General features: G+C 38.4%; 1 protein-coding gene across 3 annotated transcripts in view; it reads left to right on the forward strand.

Moving 5' to 3' along the window:
- Window positions 1-18071, forward strand: part of LOC306867141 (differentially expressed in FDCP 6 homolog) — a 26985-nt gene extending 8914 nt beyond the window's left edge. For all 3 annotated transcript variants that reach the window (XM_079412689.1, XM_079412691.1, XM_079412690.1), the window contains 12 exons: window positions 5696-5810; window positions 7689-7886; window positions 8336-8476; window positions 9346-9525; window positions 10430-10657; window positions 10979-11125; window positions 11199-11307; window positions 13514-13812; window positions 14179-14345; window positions 15810-16008; window positions 16082-16172; window positions 17352-18071. In XM_079412689.1, coding sequence (XP_079268815.1) covers window positions 7791-7886; window positions 8336-8476; window positions 9346-9525; window positions 10430-10657; window positions 10979-11125; window positions 11199-11307; window positions 13514-13812; window positions 14179-14345; window positions 15810-16008; window positions 16082-16172; window positions 17352-17509 — 1815 coding nt within the window. In that variant the 5' untranslated portion in view covers window positions 5696-5810; window positions 7689-7790 and the 3' untranslated portion in view covers window positions 17510-18071. The remainder of the gene's footprint in view (window positions 1-5695; window positions 5811-7688; window positions 7887-8335; window positions 8477-9345; window positions 9526-10429; window positions 10658-10978; window positions 11126-11198; window positions 11308-13513; window positions 13813-14178; window positions 14346-15809; window positions 16009-16081; window positions 16173-17351) is intronic.
- Window positions 18072-18980: the final 909 nt, after the last annotated feature.

An 18980-nucleotide genomic window follows, 5' to 3' on the forward strand; every position in this document is an offset into this window, starting at 1 on the left:
AGAATATATTTTATTTTTCATTTATTTTTATACAGTTTTGTACAGCTGTTTAATATTTTTTATCAAAACCATGATGCACTACCTTTCAAAAGTTTGGGTATGGTTTTAAATGAATACTTTTATTCATGAAGGACGCATTCATTTGATCAAAAGTGACAGTAGAGACATATATAATGTGTGTGTGTGTATAACATTATATATATATATATATATATATATATATACACACACACACACACACACACACACACACACACACACACACATATATATATATTAATAATATTTCTAATAATAATATTGCAGAATGACTTTTACATATTTTAATAATGTGCATTAAATTCCACCTGATTTGCTGAACGGTTTAGGGATTATTTTAATGCAGAAAACGCCAAATAAAACATTATTTTAATTAAAAACATTTTCTGTTTTAAAGGATACTTCCACTCTACAATGTTTATGCAGGCCTTGTGGAAGGGGTTCTTCAGCGTGAGGAAGAGGAGGGATCGCACCGGTCGCGGGTTTCCACCTGTGGCCTGGAGCTTCTTGAGTTTCTCTCTCTGCTTCCTCTTGAGCGTCTCCTCATCCATGATGAAGGTGCTCATGGGTGCTTCACCACCGCCCTCCATGATTCGATCAGAACCAGAGCAGGAGGTGCAGGAATCCTGGAGATCAGGTACTTGGCTCAATAGTTCAGGATCTTCATGTGGCTGTAAAATTAACGTGTCCCCACCATCCGCTCTTCCATCTGTCTTTCTGTCTGTCAGTCCCTCAATCTATTTCTCTCGCTGCCTTTCTCTGCTCTTGTTTGGTTAGTACCGCAGCTGTCTGACTTAAAAAATAAATATAGACAATGTGTGTCACTCAGTTCAAGCATGTGTGTTCGGGGACAACAGAGCATGACATAGTCATGGTCACTGAGACACAGATAAAAAGGCAGGACATTCACGCAGTCATAACTTTGGAATGTTCTCATTGGCTTGTTCTGTTTGGGCTTTGTGACATCACTGAGTTGCCAAACCAATCAGCTCACAGATGAGTCACTGTCATTTCTGTGGTTTCACATGATTTATGAGCTTTTTCCGATTGTCCCAATCATTCTTGAGTCTCTTTACAACTATACAAATGTCTTAACCTGTCAAGAACATTTCTGGGTCATACATTTCTTTTATGTTTATTTGCGCTGTAAAAATGATCAATAAATCAGGGTAAAATATATTTTTCAGTGCTGAAACTCATCAAAATGTAACCAGTTAAATGTTTTAAATTTGTATGGGACTCAAATAAAAATAACTGAAATAATTTATACAGCCAATTTGGTTAAACTTAAAAATTAAAGGCAGCAACTGTGTTTATGAACATGCCGAATGCAGCAAAAAACAGAAACAAGACTACAATCAATGTATCTCTAAGTAAAAAAACAGCCCCATTCCAAGTATAATTTAAGATTTATTTGAATAAAAAAGTGGAAAAATCACTGTTCACATGATCACATGAGAATGCAAGAGCAAAAACCGGGTGTCGTGTTGATTTCAAGGCTTTTTTGGGCATCATGACCCCTGTGCCCTCATGTCCCAGTCTGAAAACACACTACATCACGCTAGCCAACTAAAATGCCACTCTTGTGCCATATTCAACTCGTTTCAGAAGACTTCATTACTTTATTGAAGACCAAACTTAAAAGGGTCATATGACAATGCTAAAAATAACTTGTGTATCTGGTGTAATGCAATGTGTTTGTGGTTTATGGTTAAAAAACACATTACTTTCCACATACTGTATATTATTGTTGCTCCTCTCTGCCCGGCCTTTCTGAAACGCATCGATTTTTACAAAGTGCTCTGAAAAGCACAATGTGCTCTGATTGGCCAGCTATCCGGTGCATTGTGATTGGCCGAATGCCTCAAGCATGTGACGGAAATGTTACAGCCCTTACCATATTTGGAAACACACAGCGTCTCCATGACAGCAATACTACAGCGAGAATAAAAGTTACGCCTTCTTTCTTTGCGTAAACATTTGGGCGGTGTTATGCAAATCTTCAACACAGTGACGCAGATATGTGGGGGCGTGTTTTAGGAAGGCGTAGACGAGTCTTAACTTTTATAAAGAATATCTCTTCAGGTTTGAGACTTTAGTCTTTGGAACGTTATGGATCTTATCTATGCATGGACAGCTTGTAACACTCCAAAGAGAGAGGAAAACTTAAGGTCCCCCTGTAGTCAAATATATTATCCCTTAAAACTCCTCTTTGATCATCAAAATGACATATTTAAATGTTTTTTTCTTGTGACAATAATTTACTCATGTCTTAAAATAGCTTGAATGTAACTCTACACCCTTGCCTCATTTACTATACGCGGATCAATGAATATGCAAATGAGCACACCAGCCAGCGCCTCCTGATCCACTTGAACTGTAGTAAACGCAAAACAATGGCATACATGGATAATGACTGATAAAACTATGTTTTTACTTGCGGACAACCACAGTGAATATTGTAACATTCGTCACCGTTACTTACTTGACGATGTTGTGTCCTAAAATGCCATTAAGACTGAATGCAGCCGTTTGTGATTCCAATTCGCGCCCGCGAGCAACGCATGTGAAGTGCAGGCGCCGATGCGGGAGAGCTGGGTCTGACTCTGAGCTACTTTTACACTATTGCTGCGGGTTATAATGCAAGTTAGCGGTTCTAAATTCACATTAAACCATGGCTTCATGATATATAATTTATTTTTGGTTTTGTGCTGGTATTGGTATATTTTGCATGCTAGTGATAGGAATCTATCCGTTGACGTGATTGGTTGTTGAATTTTATGACGTAGCAAACCGAGGGCTGTTTCAAGCCACGTTTCTGGGTCAGCCTTTGGGAAACTACAGTTTTAAGGAAAAAATACTCTGCAATGGTGTTGATTAATGGATTGGCAGATGGTTTGTCTAAAAACATATTTAAAACACCACATAGACAAATAAACAACATAAACTTGATTTTTCACTACAGGGGGCTTTAAAATCGCATCACATGACCCCTTTAAATAAACTTCAGTAATTATTTGCACATTTCCTGGATAGCTGCTCTTTTTGAATTACAAATTGTGCTTTTGCATCATTGAAACACATGCTAATATCTGATAATCAGCAACGTTTTGGTGGCACAGGATAAAAGTACGTCTTTAACTCCCGACAGACTCCTTAGAAGATGATTCGGAAACGGAAAGTGGCGATGATCCTCCATTCTGCTCCGCTCTGCCCGCGTTCTCCACCAAATCTTGCAGGTACTTGATGTAGCGTATTGCTGCGCGCAGCGTTTCCACTTTGCTCAGACGTTTTTCCGTGGTCCCATTGGGCAGGTGGTCGCGTAGTTTGGCGTATCCCTGATTTACGCACTTCACGCGCTGGCGTTCACGCTCGTTGCGTTTCTGGATGAAGGCGGGCTCGAAGGGACATTCGTAAACGCCGAAGCTACCATGGAACGGCGGCAGATACGAGAGCAGCGCCGCGCCGCCGCAGTAGGATCTATCGTAGACTCGCTGATCAACGTGGGTCGGGTATAAAAACAGAGGCAATGCGCGATCGGCGTGAATGTCGTTCCCTCTGTAACCACCAGGGGGCGCACAATATCTGCTGCTCCTGGCCAAATGGCAATGAGAGTCCTGGAGCGATGCGTCCATGTTGAGATGAGGCGCGCTAATCACAGTTGGTTCTCTTCGTTTGTTCGTAAACGAAAGCCACACCCAAGGAAGTGTCTCTAAGACTGACGGATTAACTTGCGTTTCCTGAGGTGAGGAAGCATCGTCCTCTTCCTCGTTTAAATCCCAGACGCTCGGAAAACGGCTTCTGCTGGTCTTTGAAAGCCCTGTGAAGGATTTCGGGAGAGACAGACAAGAGTTTAGAGCAGAGGACATCAAACACACTTCAGATTAACATAATAACTGTCTAGTCTGAGGTTCAAATGCACGGGATAAGCCCACGGATGGTCCTTGCAATTAACATGGATTTAACATGAAATACAGTCGATAAGACCCATAACATAGTCTGTGAGCGCAAACGCCTGTTAAAATCACTATCTGTGCTTCCACTAGACGTGCTATCCAAATAATAACGCATCTGATTTATTGACAGAAATCTGAAGTTAAATAAGGCTTGATACGGGCACAGGTGAAGTATGTACTACGATTGCATGCTTGTATTTGCATGTTAGATAAAAGCGCGCGGCAGTGTGTCAGTAATCCGTCTCTAATTCACGACATTGTGTACTACACGAGTTATAGAAATAAAGCTCGAGGAATAATAAGGTCTCTGAAAGAAAAATAAACGACTGATCTAATCCTTCATTGTGTTTCTAATTTAAAGACATATCTGCGCTTGTCTTGTGTGTATTTGGAGCTCGAGGCGAAACATTAAATGACGTCTAATCTGTCTTTCAGTGGAAATCCCCTCAGCTGTGAAGTGGTGTCAGATTGGACGTATAAAGGAGAAAAGATTGAAGCGGTGGAGAAATTATGAATTGAAACACGTCAGAGACTTTTCATGTGGCTGCTGCTCTTCTTGTGTCAATGCATTGTGGGTCGTTTTATTGTCAAGTTAGCTGATGCAGCTTTTGCAGACCACATTAAAACATATTGAATAATAAATAAATCATGCAGCACCAGTAGCATAATGCTCTTTATTCAATAATGCAGATATAACTGTTTAAAGATGAAATCATAAATAAATAATTTGAAATAATAAGTAAAAATATAAAATAATTATTCTAAAAAATGTAATCATTTAAATGCATCTATCTATCTATCTATCTATCTATCTATCTATCTATCTATCTATCTATCTTTATTTTTTTTATGTACACATCCTTTTTGTTATGCAAAGGAGCATAACACACATTTATGTATATTATACAAAAAACAAAACTTAACACAAACTATGTACAATGGCAAAGATTTAGAAAACAACTGAAGAAAACAATATAAAATAAATACATTTGAATAAGCGCAAAAGCAGAAATGCCTACATTTTACAATATATATGCTATAAAATACATAAAATATATATTATATAAATACTCTTATTATATGTGTCCCTGCAGCACAAAAGCAGTCATCAGTAGCACAGGTATATTTGTAGTAATAGCCAACAATACATTGTATGGATCAAAATTATACATTTCTCTTTTATGACAAAAATCATTAGGATATTAAGATCATGTTCCATGAAGATATTTTGTAAATTTCCTACCGTAAATATAGTAATATGCATTGCTAAGAACTTCATTTGAACAACTTTAAAGGAGATTTTCTCAATATTTAGATTTTTTTGCTCCCTCAGATTCCAGATTTTCTAATAGTTGTATCTCAGATAAATATTGTCCGATCCTAACAAACCATACATCAATGGAAAGATTATTTATTCAGCTTCAGATCATGTATAAATCTAAATTTCGAAAAATTGACCCTTATGACTGGTTTTGTGGTCCAGGGTCACATATATATACTGTATATTTTATATTACTACTGATCATTTAAATCAAAATTGAATGCATTATTAAAGTTGTTTAGATATTTAGATACAGAAGTAAAGTATCTTGTTTTGCACCAACATCTGTGAAATGTTTCATACAGATTCATTCTTAAAACGCAGCTGAACTGATCTGTCACTGTTTAGTTTTAATTTAAAGTTTACTGTAATATTACAGGCATAGTGAGACAAAAGCAGCTGGTGTTGAGGAGACTGGACGTGTCTTACCTGAGAGGAAGAGCAGCCGGTTCTCCTGTCTGTGGATCTCCACACACACCTGAGTGATGTTACAGGTGAGCTCTCAGCGCTTTACCTGCTGCCGGCCTGCGTCCCGCCCCTCTGTGTGTGTGTGTGTGTGTGTTTACACTCTGACATGAGCATTTCAAAGGCAGGATGAGCCTCAGGAAGTCGGCAGAGATGGGGTTTTGTTTTGTGTTGGACTCTGAAATTACAGCGGGGTGCAGAAAGCTGCAAACGGCTGTTTACTGATCTCAGATCTGTCATCCAGATGCTAAAACACACGCACGTTCATCCTGGATAATGACTGGAGCTTCGCTTCACTGTGACGTTCAGATTCACAGATAATGATGATGATGATGATGAAGGTTTCATATCCTCCGTGTCTTTAGGCGTGAAGCGCTGTATGATGAGTGTGATCGCTCTGCATCCTCTTCCTCTGGGTTCTGAAGATATAAAGCCTGACTAACAGTCTATCTGTCTGTTCCATTGTTCTGTTTGTCTGACTATATCTGTCTGTCTGGCTGGACAATGAGAGACAAACACACTCAGGACTCGTTCATCATGTTGACGTCAGCGGTGGGATGTGAAGCTCTTCATTCGTTTGACATCACTGAAGTAAGAGACCTGCATCCAAACCGCTGTCATCAACGTCTGGACGTCCCATTCCCGATCGCACTCCCACAACACGTCTGTGTGACGGGAAACAAATCCTATCCACTAACACGGCCTGATTGTTTAATAAAGCACAGCCACACACACACACGATGCGTTTGTGAATCTTTGAAGGAGGATCGCGTTTAAAAGTCTCTCAGCAGCAGAGGATATGAGCACGACATGTCTGTCAGAAATCAGCTGACGTGATCGTATCATAACAACACCTCATTTCTACAGGTGTGAGTGGATCCAGGTGTGCGCTCAGGAAGACCTGATGACTGTGTGCCTCTGTCAGCGCTCTCAAGTGTTTACTGTATGCTACGGCTATGTGTGGAATACTAGCGTCCTGCTGTGTGTGCTGTGGTATGCTTGTCATGTGATCTCATCTTGCATATGTAATTCAGAATTAATGATAATTTCATTTGCACTTTTAATCCTATGTTGTGTAAAAATGTATTTTGTCGCTTTGGCACTGTCCTTGGCCTCTTCTTCCTCTTCCTCTGTACACTTCCATGCATCCTTACTCCTCTTCTTCCTCTCGGCTGTTGTCCCTGATCGTTTTCTGGATGTTCATCCATCGTCAGAATCTGTATCTTTTGTGTTGTCCTCTGTCTATATGCTTTCCAACTGAAGGGTCATGAGATGCACCTTTGAGATATTTCAGAGAGCTGGTTTATAATTGGTTGATCTATATTCTCTTCATTAGTGAGAGTCACTTGCACAATTCATGGCAAATTTACAAAAAGTCTAATAGTGATGTGTAGAAAATATGCTTGACAGTTTATGACAATCAACCATTCTGCATTTAATGACTTGCATGATGAACTAATGACCAGATGTTTTGAGAGGTAAGACTATAGCACAGAGAACTATATAATACATTCTGAACAACATGACAATAGCAGCTGATGACGTAGGAAACAGCAGACAAATGTACATAATCAGTTGCATGAATGTACCAAAGCAATCGCAACTTGTTCAAAAGAATGAGAAACTGCTTTTATGATGTGCACAAGTGACTCGATGATGTGGAGATTGAACAAGTAGTTTTGAGGATTTCATTTCTGATCTGAGAAATGCACCAAAGCCACGGAGAACAACTGTAATTATATTTACAGTTTAAGGAAATCCACAAAAGGTAATGATGTTTTCAAAGTCAATGAATAATTTTATGAAATAATTCTGATCAAAGTAATGATTATAGTACACATACTATATGCAGCAGAAACAGTACTCTTATGGTGATGTGTTCTTGTGTACTGATCTCCGTGCTGCAGACAGGAGGTGCCAGAGATCAGCAAACACCTGCAGGATGTGGCCAGACTCTCAGAGAGAATGAAGGAGAGCAGAAATAAGACTCAGATCATCAGGTGTGAGACATGGCGCTGAGAGCCGCTCTGCTGAAGAGTATCTGGTACGCCTTCACGTCCCTGGACACCGAAGACAGCGGCAAAGTGTCCAAATCACAGCTCAAGGTGAGACATATTAGTTAGATATGTGTGTAAGTCTCAAAAACTCACTTTAGGAACGTTCACAAAGTTGAAAGTGATTGATAAAGTTAATTATTTTTTACTTTATGCAGTATTTACCTTAATTATAATAACATCTTATGTGTAAATAGTGTATTTTGTACATTATGTGTTGTGTTTTTAAGCACACACCCAATGTTTTCACCCATCATTACATCAATGTACTGTATTTGACTGTAAAGTGGTCTGGTTTGAAGGAGGTTTATGTTCGTCTGCACCCATCATAAATGTCTTTATATAACGCAGCAGGAGTGTACAGTATGTCTCCATGTAGATATCTGAGTTTGTTCTAGTTAATCTGAATCACACTCTGTGGCTTTAGACGGATCTGCATCAAACAAAAGCTGCAGTCAGACCATGTGTGTGTGTGTGTGTGTGTGTGTGTGTGTGTGCAGGTTTTGTCCCATAACCTTCACAGTGTTTTGCGGATTCCTCACGACCCTGTGGCCCTCGAGAGACACTTCAGTGATGATGACGACGGTCCCGTATCCAGTCAGGGGTACATGCCCTACCTGAATCGGTTCATACTGGACAAGGTACTGCGACACAAGCATGCTCTTTCAATGCTCATGAGACTCTCAGTTATGCTTCTTTGAAGTATTAACTTTATCTCAGATGTTTCTCCTGAAATTAGGTGAAAATAACCCCAAATCCAGTAAGAGTTTAGAGCTATAAAACGAATGTGGAGAGTAGTTCAGATCATTAAATATCTGTGACCCTGGAGCACAAAACCACTCATAAGGGTCCATTTTTTGAAATTTAGATTTATACATCATAAGTTTTCCATTGATGTATGGTTTGTTATTTGGTGGTGATGCAACTATTTGAAAATCTGGAATCTGAGGGAGCAAAAAAATCTAAATATTGAGAAAATCTCCTTTAAAGTTGTTCAAATGAAGTTCTTAGCAATGCATATTACTAATCAAAAATGAAGTTTTGATATATTTACAGTAGGAAATTTACTAAATATCTTGATGGAACATGATCTTAATATCCTAATGATTTTTGTCATAAAAGAGAAATGTATAATTTTGATCCATACAATGTATTGTTGGCTATTGCTACAGATATACCTGTGTTACTCATGACTGAGCACCAGAGTGACATTTGAATTCATATCAAGATCTGACATTTCATTGCAGACATCTTGACAAATCTGAGCGCAGTTTGAGACAATGTTGAGAAAGGAGAAACTTTAGCAAAAGCACTTTAATAGCAGTGCTAGCTTGGAGAGATACGAGTAGAATTGAGATATTAAACATATAATGAATTTCTCAGATGAATGAGTCAGATCTGAGCAGAGTTTGAGACATCGTTGAGATCTGATCTGAAATGACTGGGGAAGAAACCAAAGTCTCCGTTGAATCTCTTGGAGAAATCGAGATCATGTTTGTTGTGTGATCAGGTGACGGAGGGGACGTTCGTTAAAGAGGAAGTTGACGAGCTGTGCTGGACTCTCTCTTCCAAGAAGAATTACCGTCCTGATGCGCAGCGGGTTTTGTCCAATCAGGACTCCATGCGGCTCTGGTGTCTCTTCAACTTCCTAGCGGACGACAGATATCCTCTCACACTCGTGCCGGAGGAGGTGAGCACACACACGTCTGATCATCCGGGGCGTATCACAGACAGAGCCTAACTTTACAACCTTATCTGATCTGTTTGGTAACCATGGTCATTTCAGTTAGGTCCACATTTAGGACAAAAGCTATTACAGACCAGCATTTCCTTGGTGTGTTGTCTAATCTGAACTACAGATAGGAAGGGGGTCTTACAGAAACCTCCTTACTTGACAAAAATCACAATTGACATCGCAATTAATCGCATCCAAAATAAAAGTTTTAATTAACGTGATATATGAGTGTGTACTGTGTATATTTCAGTAAACTGATCCGAGTTTAGAACAGGAACCAGTGTTGATCAGAAGCAGTAAAGCTAACTGAAACCATGGTGTTGTGGCAAAAATAGTCGAATGTTATTACATTATTTATTTCAGAGTTTTTACAATCTTTTGAAAGAAATTCAAGCTCTTTACAATGATTTTCAAGCTTTCACACAACTTTTCCAGCACTTTAAATCTCTAAAAATGACCACATTTAAATTGTATTTTTAATGGGATGACCAAAATATACTTTATGGTAAACAAAAAACATCAAATTACCACTATAACCAGTAGATGGCAGCAGAGGAGCACTTATTCGCTTATTTTTACTTTTTGCTTTATATTTAGAAATTATAAAACACCAAATCATCAAGAACTCAAATTTTGTCAAAAGTATTACCAAAAAATAAACGTGTAATATTATTAGTATCTGCACGTATTAATGCAAAGCGATAGTCGTTTTATGATTAGATCATCTTTATTTTTAATACCCCTCACACCCTTAGCGCTACCAAATCTGCTGGCGCCGCTGCTCTCACATGTTAGATATGATAAGTAAGCAATCGATATGTTTTGTTTTTTTCATGGCTGTGATCGGTGTTGTGTCCAGGCGGAGTATCTGCTGAGGAAGGTCAGCAGTGTGATGCCGGTGGAGCTGACCTGCGTGGAGCTGGAGGAGTTTCTGTCGCAGGACGCTGTCCAGAAGGACGGTCTGAGCGTCTGGAGCGTTCTGGACGTAGTGAACGCGGCCGCCGTGAGTCGAGGATTGGACCGAGAGAGCATCGGTGTGGCTGTGGAGAAGGTCTACAGGGAGATGGTGGGGAACGTGCTGAAGGAGGTGCGATCATTTCCATATCATATCAGGATCATGTGACCCTGGACCACAAAACCAGTCAATTATTTAGCATAAATGAGGAAGGAAACGCTTTCCTGGAGAATGAATGTAAAACAACTTGTTTGTTCACAGTTAAACTCCACAGAGTGTAGAGGGCTTTTAATGTAGAATTTCCCCATCAGTTTTATTTTTCCCTGAATTCTGTGTTTTCTGTTTAGTTTTTTTCTGTTTACATAATATATATGTGTGTGTACGGTTTATTTATGTATATTTAAATACACACACACACACACATGCATGTACATATATCTCGTCTGGTCTCAGGGCTATCTGTGGAAGAAGGGTCACCTGCGCAGGAACTGGACGGAGCGCTGGTTCTGTCTGAAGCCCGGCTCGCTCTCGTATTTCGTGGGTGAGGACTGCAGGGACTGTAAGGGCGTCATCGAGATGGACCAGAACTGCTGCGTGGAGGTACGGCGCTCGCTGCTGCGTTTACGTCCGGAGCGTTTCTATGTGTGACGCCGTGTCTGGCTGTGACCCACAGGTGCTGTCGGACCGAGACGGGAAGAGATGCATGTTCTGCGTCAAGACGCTCAGCAAAACCTTCGAGATCAGCGCGCCCGACTCCAGACAGAGACAGGAGTGGATCACAGGTGTGTGTCTCTGAGAAACCACACAGAAACCTTCTCAAAGTGCATCTGATAGCATGTTATTTTAAGCATGTTCAGATATTTTTATTGTATTTTTATATAATATTAATAAATTTTATAAATATAAAATATCGTGAAATTAAACATTTTTACTAAATCCTCATGATTTCACAAAATTATAAAATTTATATGTATTTATTAATTCTTATTAATTATTAAAGTTAGTTTTTTTATTTTATTTTAAGCATGTCACAGCATTTTGTTAATTTTATTAGGTAAATTTATTTATAAATGATAAAATTACTTTATACGTAATTGACTGGAAACAAGAAAATAATAAAAAGAAGATGCTTTTAAGGATGTTTCAATAGCTTTATTGTATTTTTTTTAGATTTTTATTATCTTTGTATTGTATTTTTATATAATATTTATACAATTTATAATTTAAAATATTTTAATATCATTATTTTACAAACTTTTACATTATAAAATGTATGAAATGTGCATTTATAGATTTTTCAACTTTATTTTATGCATAAAATTCACAGAATTTTGTTAGATTTAATTGAGTAAAAATATTAGAATAATTATAAATGAGAGAATTACTTAAGTAATTGACTAGAAAGCTAGAAAAACTTCTAAAAACTTTGCTACGTAAGCATTTTTGAAGTCTTTTCAGATTTTTTTTATTTTAATTCTTTAAAATTAGTTTCAATCTATTACAATAATTAAATTAATTTACTTGTTTATTATTAAAACTAGAAAAAATTGTACAAATCCATTTTTTGTTTTCCAGTAAAAATATGTAAATATTCTTAAAACAACATACATTTATAAGATTGCATCAGATACGACCTAATTTTGTAATATTTTTTATTATAAAATTTATATATATTAAAAACCATAACATTCCTATATAGACAGTTGTGCTCATAAGTTTACATACCCCTTGCAGAATGTTAAAATGTTAACAAAATAAGAGGGATCATGAAAACTGCATGTTATTGAATACGCTATTTCACATAACAGATGTTTACATATACTCCACAAGACAAAATAATAACTGAATTTATAAAAATGACCCCATTCAAAAGTTCTTAATATAAGAATCTTAATACTGTGTGTCGTTTCCTGGATGATCCACGACTGTTTTTATGTTTAGTGATAGTTGTTCATGAGTCCCTTGTTGGTTCTGAGCAGTTAAACTGCCTGCTGTTCTTCAGAAAAATCCCCAGCTCCTGCACATTCTTTGGTTTTCCAGCATCTTCTGCATATTTGAACCCTTTCCAACAGTGACTGTATGATTTTGAGATCCATCTTTTCACATGAAGGACAATTGGGGGACTCATAAACAACTATTACAATAGGTTCAAACATTCACTGATGCTCAAGAAGGCCACACAATGCATTAAGAGACTTTTTTAATTGGATGATCAGGGTAAATTGTACTTATTTTGTCTTCTGGGAACATGTAAGTATTTATGTAGCTTAAGCTTAAGTCCAGTACTAAATGAAAAACTGTGATCGTTAAACAAAATGAGAAGAATTTACACATCATCCTATTCAAAAGTTTTCACCCCCTAGCTCTTAATGCATTGTGTTATGCATCCTTCTTGTGCATCAGAACATAGTTTCACCTTATATAATAGTTGTTTATGAGTCCCCCAATTGTCCTTCATGTGAAAAGATGGATCTCAAAATCATACAGTCACTGTTGGAAAGGTTTCAAAATATGCAGAAGATGCTGGTAAACCAAAGAATGTGCAGGAGCTGGGGATTTTTCTGAAGGGACTCATGAACAACTATCACTAAACATAAAAACAGTCGTTGATCATCCAGGAAATGACACACATAGTATTGAGATTCAAGGGTATGTAAACTTTTGAATGGGGTCATTTTCATTAATTCAGTCATTTTTTGTCTTGTGGAGTATATGTAAACATCTGTTATGTGAAATAGCTTATTCAGGACAGTGCTAAATAAATAAAAAATGCTATTTTCATGATACCTCTTATTTTGTTTCAGTTATTAACATTTTGCACATTCTGCAAGGGGTATGTAAACTTATGAGCACAACTGTAAATATATATATATATATGTGTGTGTTCAATTTGAGAGCCATTTTTTGTAGTAATTGTAAGCACAAGCCTCACAGAATGTTGTTATATTGAACTGGTTAAATGCATTAGAGTAATGGTAAGTCTCTCAGCGATCCAGACGGCTCTGCGTCTGTCGGCGGACGGCCGGGTCTCGCTGCACGAGGAGATGAAGGTGCGGCGGAGGGAGCTGCGCGAGGAGCGGGAGAGGAGGCGCGCGCTGCGGACGGAGGAGACGCGGAGGCTGAGGGAGCTGCAGGGGGAGCGTCAGGAGCAGCTGGCCGAGCTGGAGCTCCTGAAGGAGGCGCAGAAACAGGCTCAGGACTCCCTGCAGCAGGAGGAGCAGAGGAGGCGCAGCCAGCACGAGGAGCTGCAGAAGACCCTGCAGAGACAGCTACAGGAGGCGCAGGAGGTGAACACACCAGAAGAGCGTCAAATAACCCTTCAGTGCTAATCAGAGAGTGTGCACTTCTTAAAACTTTCAATAATTGCTAAACAGAATAAAAAAAATTGCAACTTGAAAGAAAATAAATGTTAACTAAAATAAAAAATACAAAAACATTCAGATTTTCTCAACATTTCTCAACTTGACTTCCAAAAAAACTGAAGCTGAAATAAAAGTTAAAGGGATAGTTCACCCAAAAATGATCTAACAAAAAATCTAACACTCTAAGTGGAAAAAAGCAGAGTGACAGACTTGAATAGGAAGCTCATACAGACAGTGCAGATTGTAACAGGATTGTGTGTGTGTGTGTGTGTGTGTGTGTGTGTGTCTCAGGCGAGGGCGAATCTTCGGGCAGAGGTGGCGGTTCGCGATCTGGAGGCCGAACACCAGCAGCGGAGAATCAGAGAGCTTGAAGATCTTCATCACAGACTACAGGAAGCTCTAGAGCAGCAGATCAGAGCGAGACAGGAGGAGGAGACCTACAGATACACACAGACCAGGTACACACACAAAGACAAACACGCGCACACACACACACGTTTGTTTTTGTTAATTGTGGGGACATTCCATAGGCGTAATGGTTTTTATACTGTACAAACTGTATGTGATATTGCCCTACCCTACACCTAAACTTAGCCCTCACAGGAGACTTTCTGCATTTTTACGTTCTCCAAAAAAACCTCACTCTGTATGATTTATAAGTGTTTTGAAAAATGGGGACATGGGTCAATGTCCTGAAAAGTCACCTTCACCTTGTAATACCTGCCATATCTGTCATTATACAAATTTGTGTCCTCATATGTCACAAAAACATGCGCGCACACACACACACGCACACACCAGAGAGACATACAAAGAGAGAGAGAGAGAGACAGAAAGGTTGTCAATAACACTCAGAGGAAGCTCCGCCCAGAAACTTAAACAAACGCATCAAACACACACTCATATTACATATTTCGATATTTAAATATTTATCTCAAAGAGACATAGCATGCAGGCCTAGACCTTTATAGTTTTTATTTAAATACATTCAGATATTTATTTTGGGAAAATATATATATGCACACATTTATTTTATATATTTGTTAAGTGTGAATTAGCTAATGTAGACATACCTCTATTGTTTTTAATTTAAATGTATTATTTATATATATATATAAATACATTTAAATCATATATGTAAAATATATTTAAACAAATAAAGGTGTTTCTGGTGTTTAGTTCACTTTCTGAAATGAGTGACAGAAAATATTGACCTTTTTCATGATATTTGAATTTTTTGAGATGTACCTGTACACACATTATAGATGCATGTATATTCTTTATTTTTTATTTACCATGCTGTCATACTTAACGTATTTTATAGGAAATAAACAGCAACATAATAAGTGCTGTAACAGACCCAAATCATCACTGCTGCATAGTTGCTTTTTTCCAGTTGCCAAATATGTTAATGTAGTGATTACGTCCATTTCTGAGCGGTGTCTGAGATGTTAGCGTGTCTCTAATAAGATCATCACAAACATGATCCCTGCACGATCTAATGTGTAGTGCCTTATTAACTCACTGTCATGCATTGTGTGCAACACATTTCTTCTCTCTCTTCATGTTTCGTCCATTTTCTCCGCTGCTAAAGAAACTCTTAAAAGTCCTCGTCCGTACTCCTAACAATTTTGGACCTTAAGACCTCTTTTAAGGGTTAAGATGCTTTCTGAATGACTTTTTTCTTTACTAGGATTTTACTTTACTTTAATTTTCTTAAATTTTAAGAGGAAACACCCACATTTCTAAGAATTTTGTTACTAGGAGCAACTCTTAGTACTAAGATTCTTCATGAATACGGGCCCTGGTGTTTAGCTGTGTTGATATGAATATTTTTGGTGTTTAGCAGTGTTGGTTTGTTTAGGTGTAGTGTTGAGCTTCTCTGTGGTGTTTAGCGCTAGCGTTTGGTTCTGTGTTGGCAGGCTGCTGGCGGAGGAGGAGGAGAAGGTGAAGTCTCTGCTGGGGCTGCAGGAGGACCAGGAGGAGCAGCTCCAGCAGACCCAGCGTGAGAAGCAGGAGCTCCTGCAGGAGATGGAGAAGAAGTCTCAGGCTCTGGATGACGCCCAGCACCAGCTGGACAAAGTGCGGGCCAGCCGACGCAGAGTGGACCAGGACATCGCGGTGAGCTCAGCGCTGCGCTAGTGTCGTGCTCCTCACGTGTTCCTCAGCACTCATGAACGTGTGTCGTCCGCAGGCCGCACAGCGCAAACTCCGGCAGGCCAGCTCGAGCGTCAAACACTGGAACGTGCAGATGAACCGCCTGATGCACCCCATCGGCCCTGGAGGTTTGTCATCTTCTTGTTGCGTTAAAAATGCATAAAAACCCAGTTCATTTCTACTCAGAATCAGAAAGCGCTTTATTTGCAAGTGTGCTTACACACACAAGGAATTTGTCTTGTGACAGAAGCTTCCAGTGCACAGACAAGACCGGATGACAAGTGAAAGTCAAGTGACATACAGCCAAGTATGGTGACCCATACTCGGAATTCGTGCTCTGCATTTAACCCATCCAAAGTGCACCCACACAGCAGTGAACACACACACACACACACACACACACACACACAGCAGTGAACACACACACACACCGTGAACACACACACAGCAGTGAACATACACCCGGAGCAGTGGGCAGCATTTATGCTGCAGCGTCCGGGGAGCAGTTGGGGGTCCGGTGCCTTGCTCAAGGGCACCTCAGTCGTGGTATTGAGGGTGGAGAGAGCGCTGGACATTCACTCCCCCCACCTACAATCCCTGCCGGCCGGGGACTCGAACTCGCAACCTTTCGATTACGAGTCCGACTCTCTAACCATTAGGCCACGACTTCCCCACTACAAAATACACAAGTGATTAAAAATAAATATGCGAGGCTGGACCATAAAACCAGTCATAAGTGTAAATATTTTAAAACTGACGTTAATCTTTCCATTGATGTATGGTTTGTTATGATAGGACAATATTTGTCTGAGATACAACTATTAGAAAATCTGGAATCTGAGGGAGCAAAAAAATCTAAATATTGAGAAAATCTCCTTTAAAGTTGTTCAAATGAAGTTCTTAGCAATGCATATTACTAATCAAAAATGAAGTTTTGATATATTTACAGTAGGAAATTTACTAAATATCTTCATGGAACATGATCTTAATATCCTAATGATTTTTGTCATAAAAGAGAAATGTATAATTTTGACTCATACAATGTATTGTTGTCTATTGCTACAAATATACCTGTGTTACTCATGACTGCTTTTGTGCTGCAGGGACACAGATGTGAAAACAATACACAATATATTATATGTTGTTGCTATATACAAATTAAACAAGGGAATTTGGATGGATGTAAGATATTTTAAATCAATAACATTATGTATAATAAATATAAGCATGGATAGTTGGGTATTGCGCATGTTTTATTGCACGGTTAACTGTTCATTTAACTGCTCTTCTGCTCCAATCTTTTAAAGAAAGGAGAGCGTCTTCTAGTAATCTTCTCGCTCCTCCGGTCCGCATCCCCTCGGTCAGCGAGAGCGAATCCAGACCTCCACAGAGACCGAACAGCCTCCACTGTGAGAATATGGACTGCGGCGGCAACGAAAACAAAGAGCCGACTGACGCTGAATAAACCTGACAGAAATTAGCACAACTGACATAACACTTAATAAACTTGAAGAAATTGTTCAGTCTATAATGAAAATGTGCTCACTCTGTTCATCTGAGATTAGGACGAGTTTGTTTCTTCATCAGATTTGTAGAAATGTGTCTGCATCACTGTCTCAGCAATGGAAGTGAATGGGTGCCGTCAGAATGAGAGCTGATAAAAACATCACAATAATCCACAGCACTCCAGTCCATCAGTTAACATCTGGAGAAGACAAAAGATGAAACGCATCCATCATTAAGACGTTTTCTGACGGCACCCATTCACTGCAAGTGTAAATTTTCAAGCACATTTTTATTTTTTAGTTAGCTATTTCTTAAAGATATTGACTGTGAATGAACCATAGCTGAAATCATAATTGAAACTGAAATATATTTTCTTGTTTTTGTTGTTGCTGTATGATAGACCCCGGCTGATTTTTTTGATGAAGCTGCTGTGGTTTGACTTCCTGTTTCCTGTGTGAGCAGAAGATGCTGTATTGCTCTTTATCTCTCGCTCACTGTCACGAGAGGAAATAAATGAGTAGAAAAACACAACATGTGCGACTTGGGAGTGTTTTACTCATTTTAATCTAATCTTTACTCAAATAGTGTGAAGATAAACACTTCAGAAAAGTTGTTTGTCATTCACTTTGCACAAAATGAGGCACATAATACGTGGGAAAATAATGAGTTACAAGCTTTTACACACCGTCTGGATGTTAAAACAAGATATTTAACACATTTTACATCCCCTGAAGTTTAGAGAGAATTCATGGTTCATACGGCGAACAGCGACATCTGCTGGCGGTGACCGGAAGTGAGCGCAAACATTTAAATAGCGTTTGTGCTACAAATAAAAACAAACATTAAAAGCACATTTTCAGAATGCAGCACGTCTGGATACGCATATATACTCATACTCGTATATATAAATTAAAATTAAAAAATAAAACTAATTAGTATTTGGGGGTGAATCTAAGTCAAATTGGTTATTGTTACACTGAATGATATTTTAGTGGGTGTCTTCTGTAAATCAGGGAAAAATGTATGATTTTTGCTCAGAAAAACAAAATTGCAATTAAACAGAAAACTTTAATTTAAATTTAATTTAAAGCGGTATTACACTTATTGTTTTTATGCTTAAACCCTTTTTCGTCTTCGACCCTTATATATGCATTAAACAGATACATAAAGGACAAAACAGAGAGAACCCCTAAAGGAAAATAAATAAATAAGGGAGGGATCACACCTAGTAAAGTTTCACAAACAAAATTAAATACATAAAGACAAATAAAATAAAAATATAAGATAATAATAATAATAGCATACTACAGAGAAAAACGTTATGCATTCAAACAATCATCATAATATTAGTATATCAATATATTATTAATTAGTATTTTATTAGTTAATATTTAAATTAATTCATATTTCATAATATTTAAAAAATATTT

Source organism: Barbus barbus (genome assembly GCF_936440315.1).
Source record: "Barbus barbus genome assembly, chromosome: 49".
NCBI lineage: Eukaryota > Metazoa > Chordata > Actinopteri > Cypriniformes > Cyprinidae > Barbus > Barbus barbus.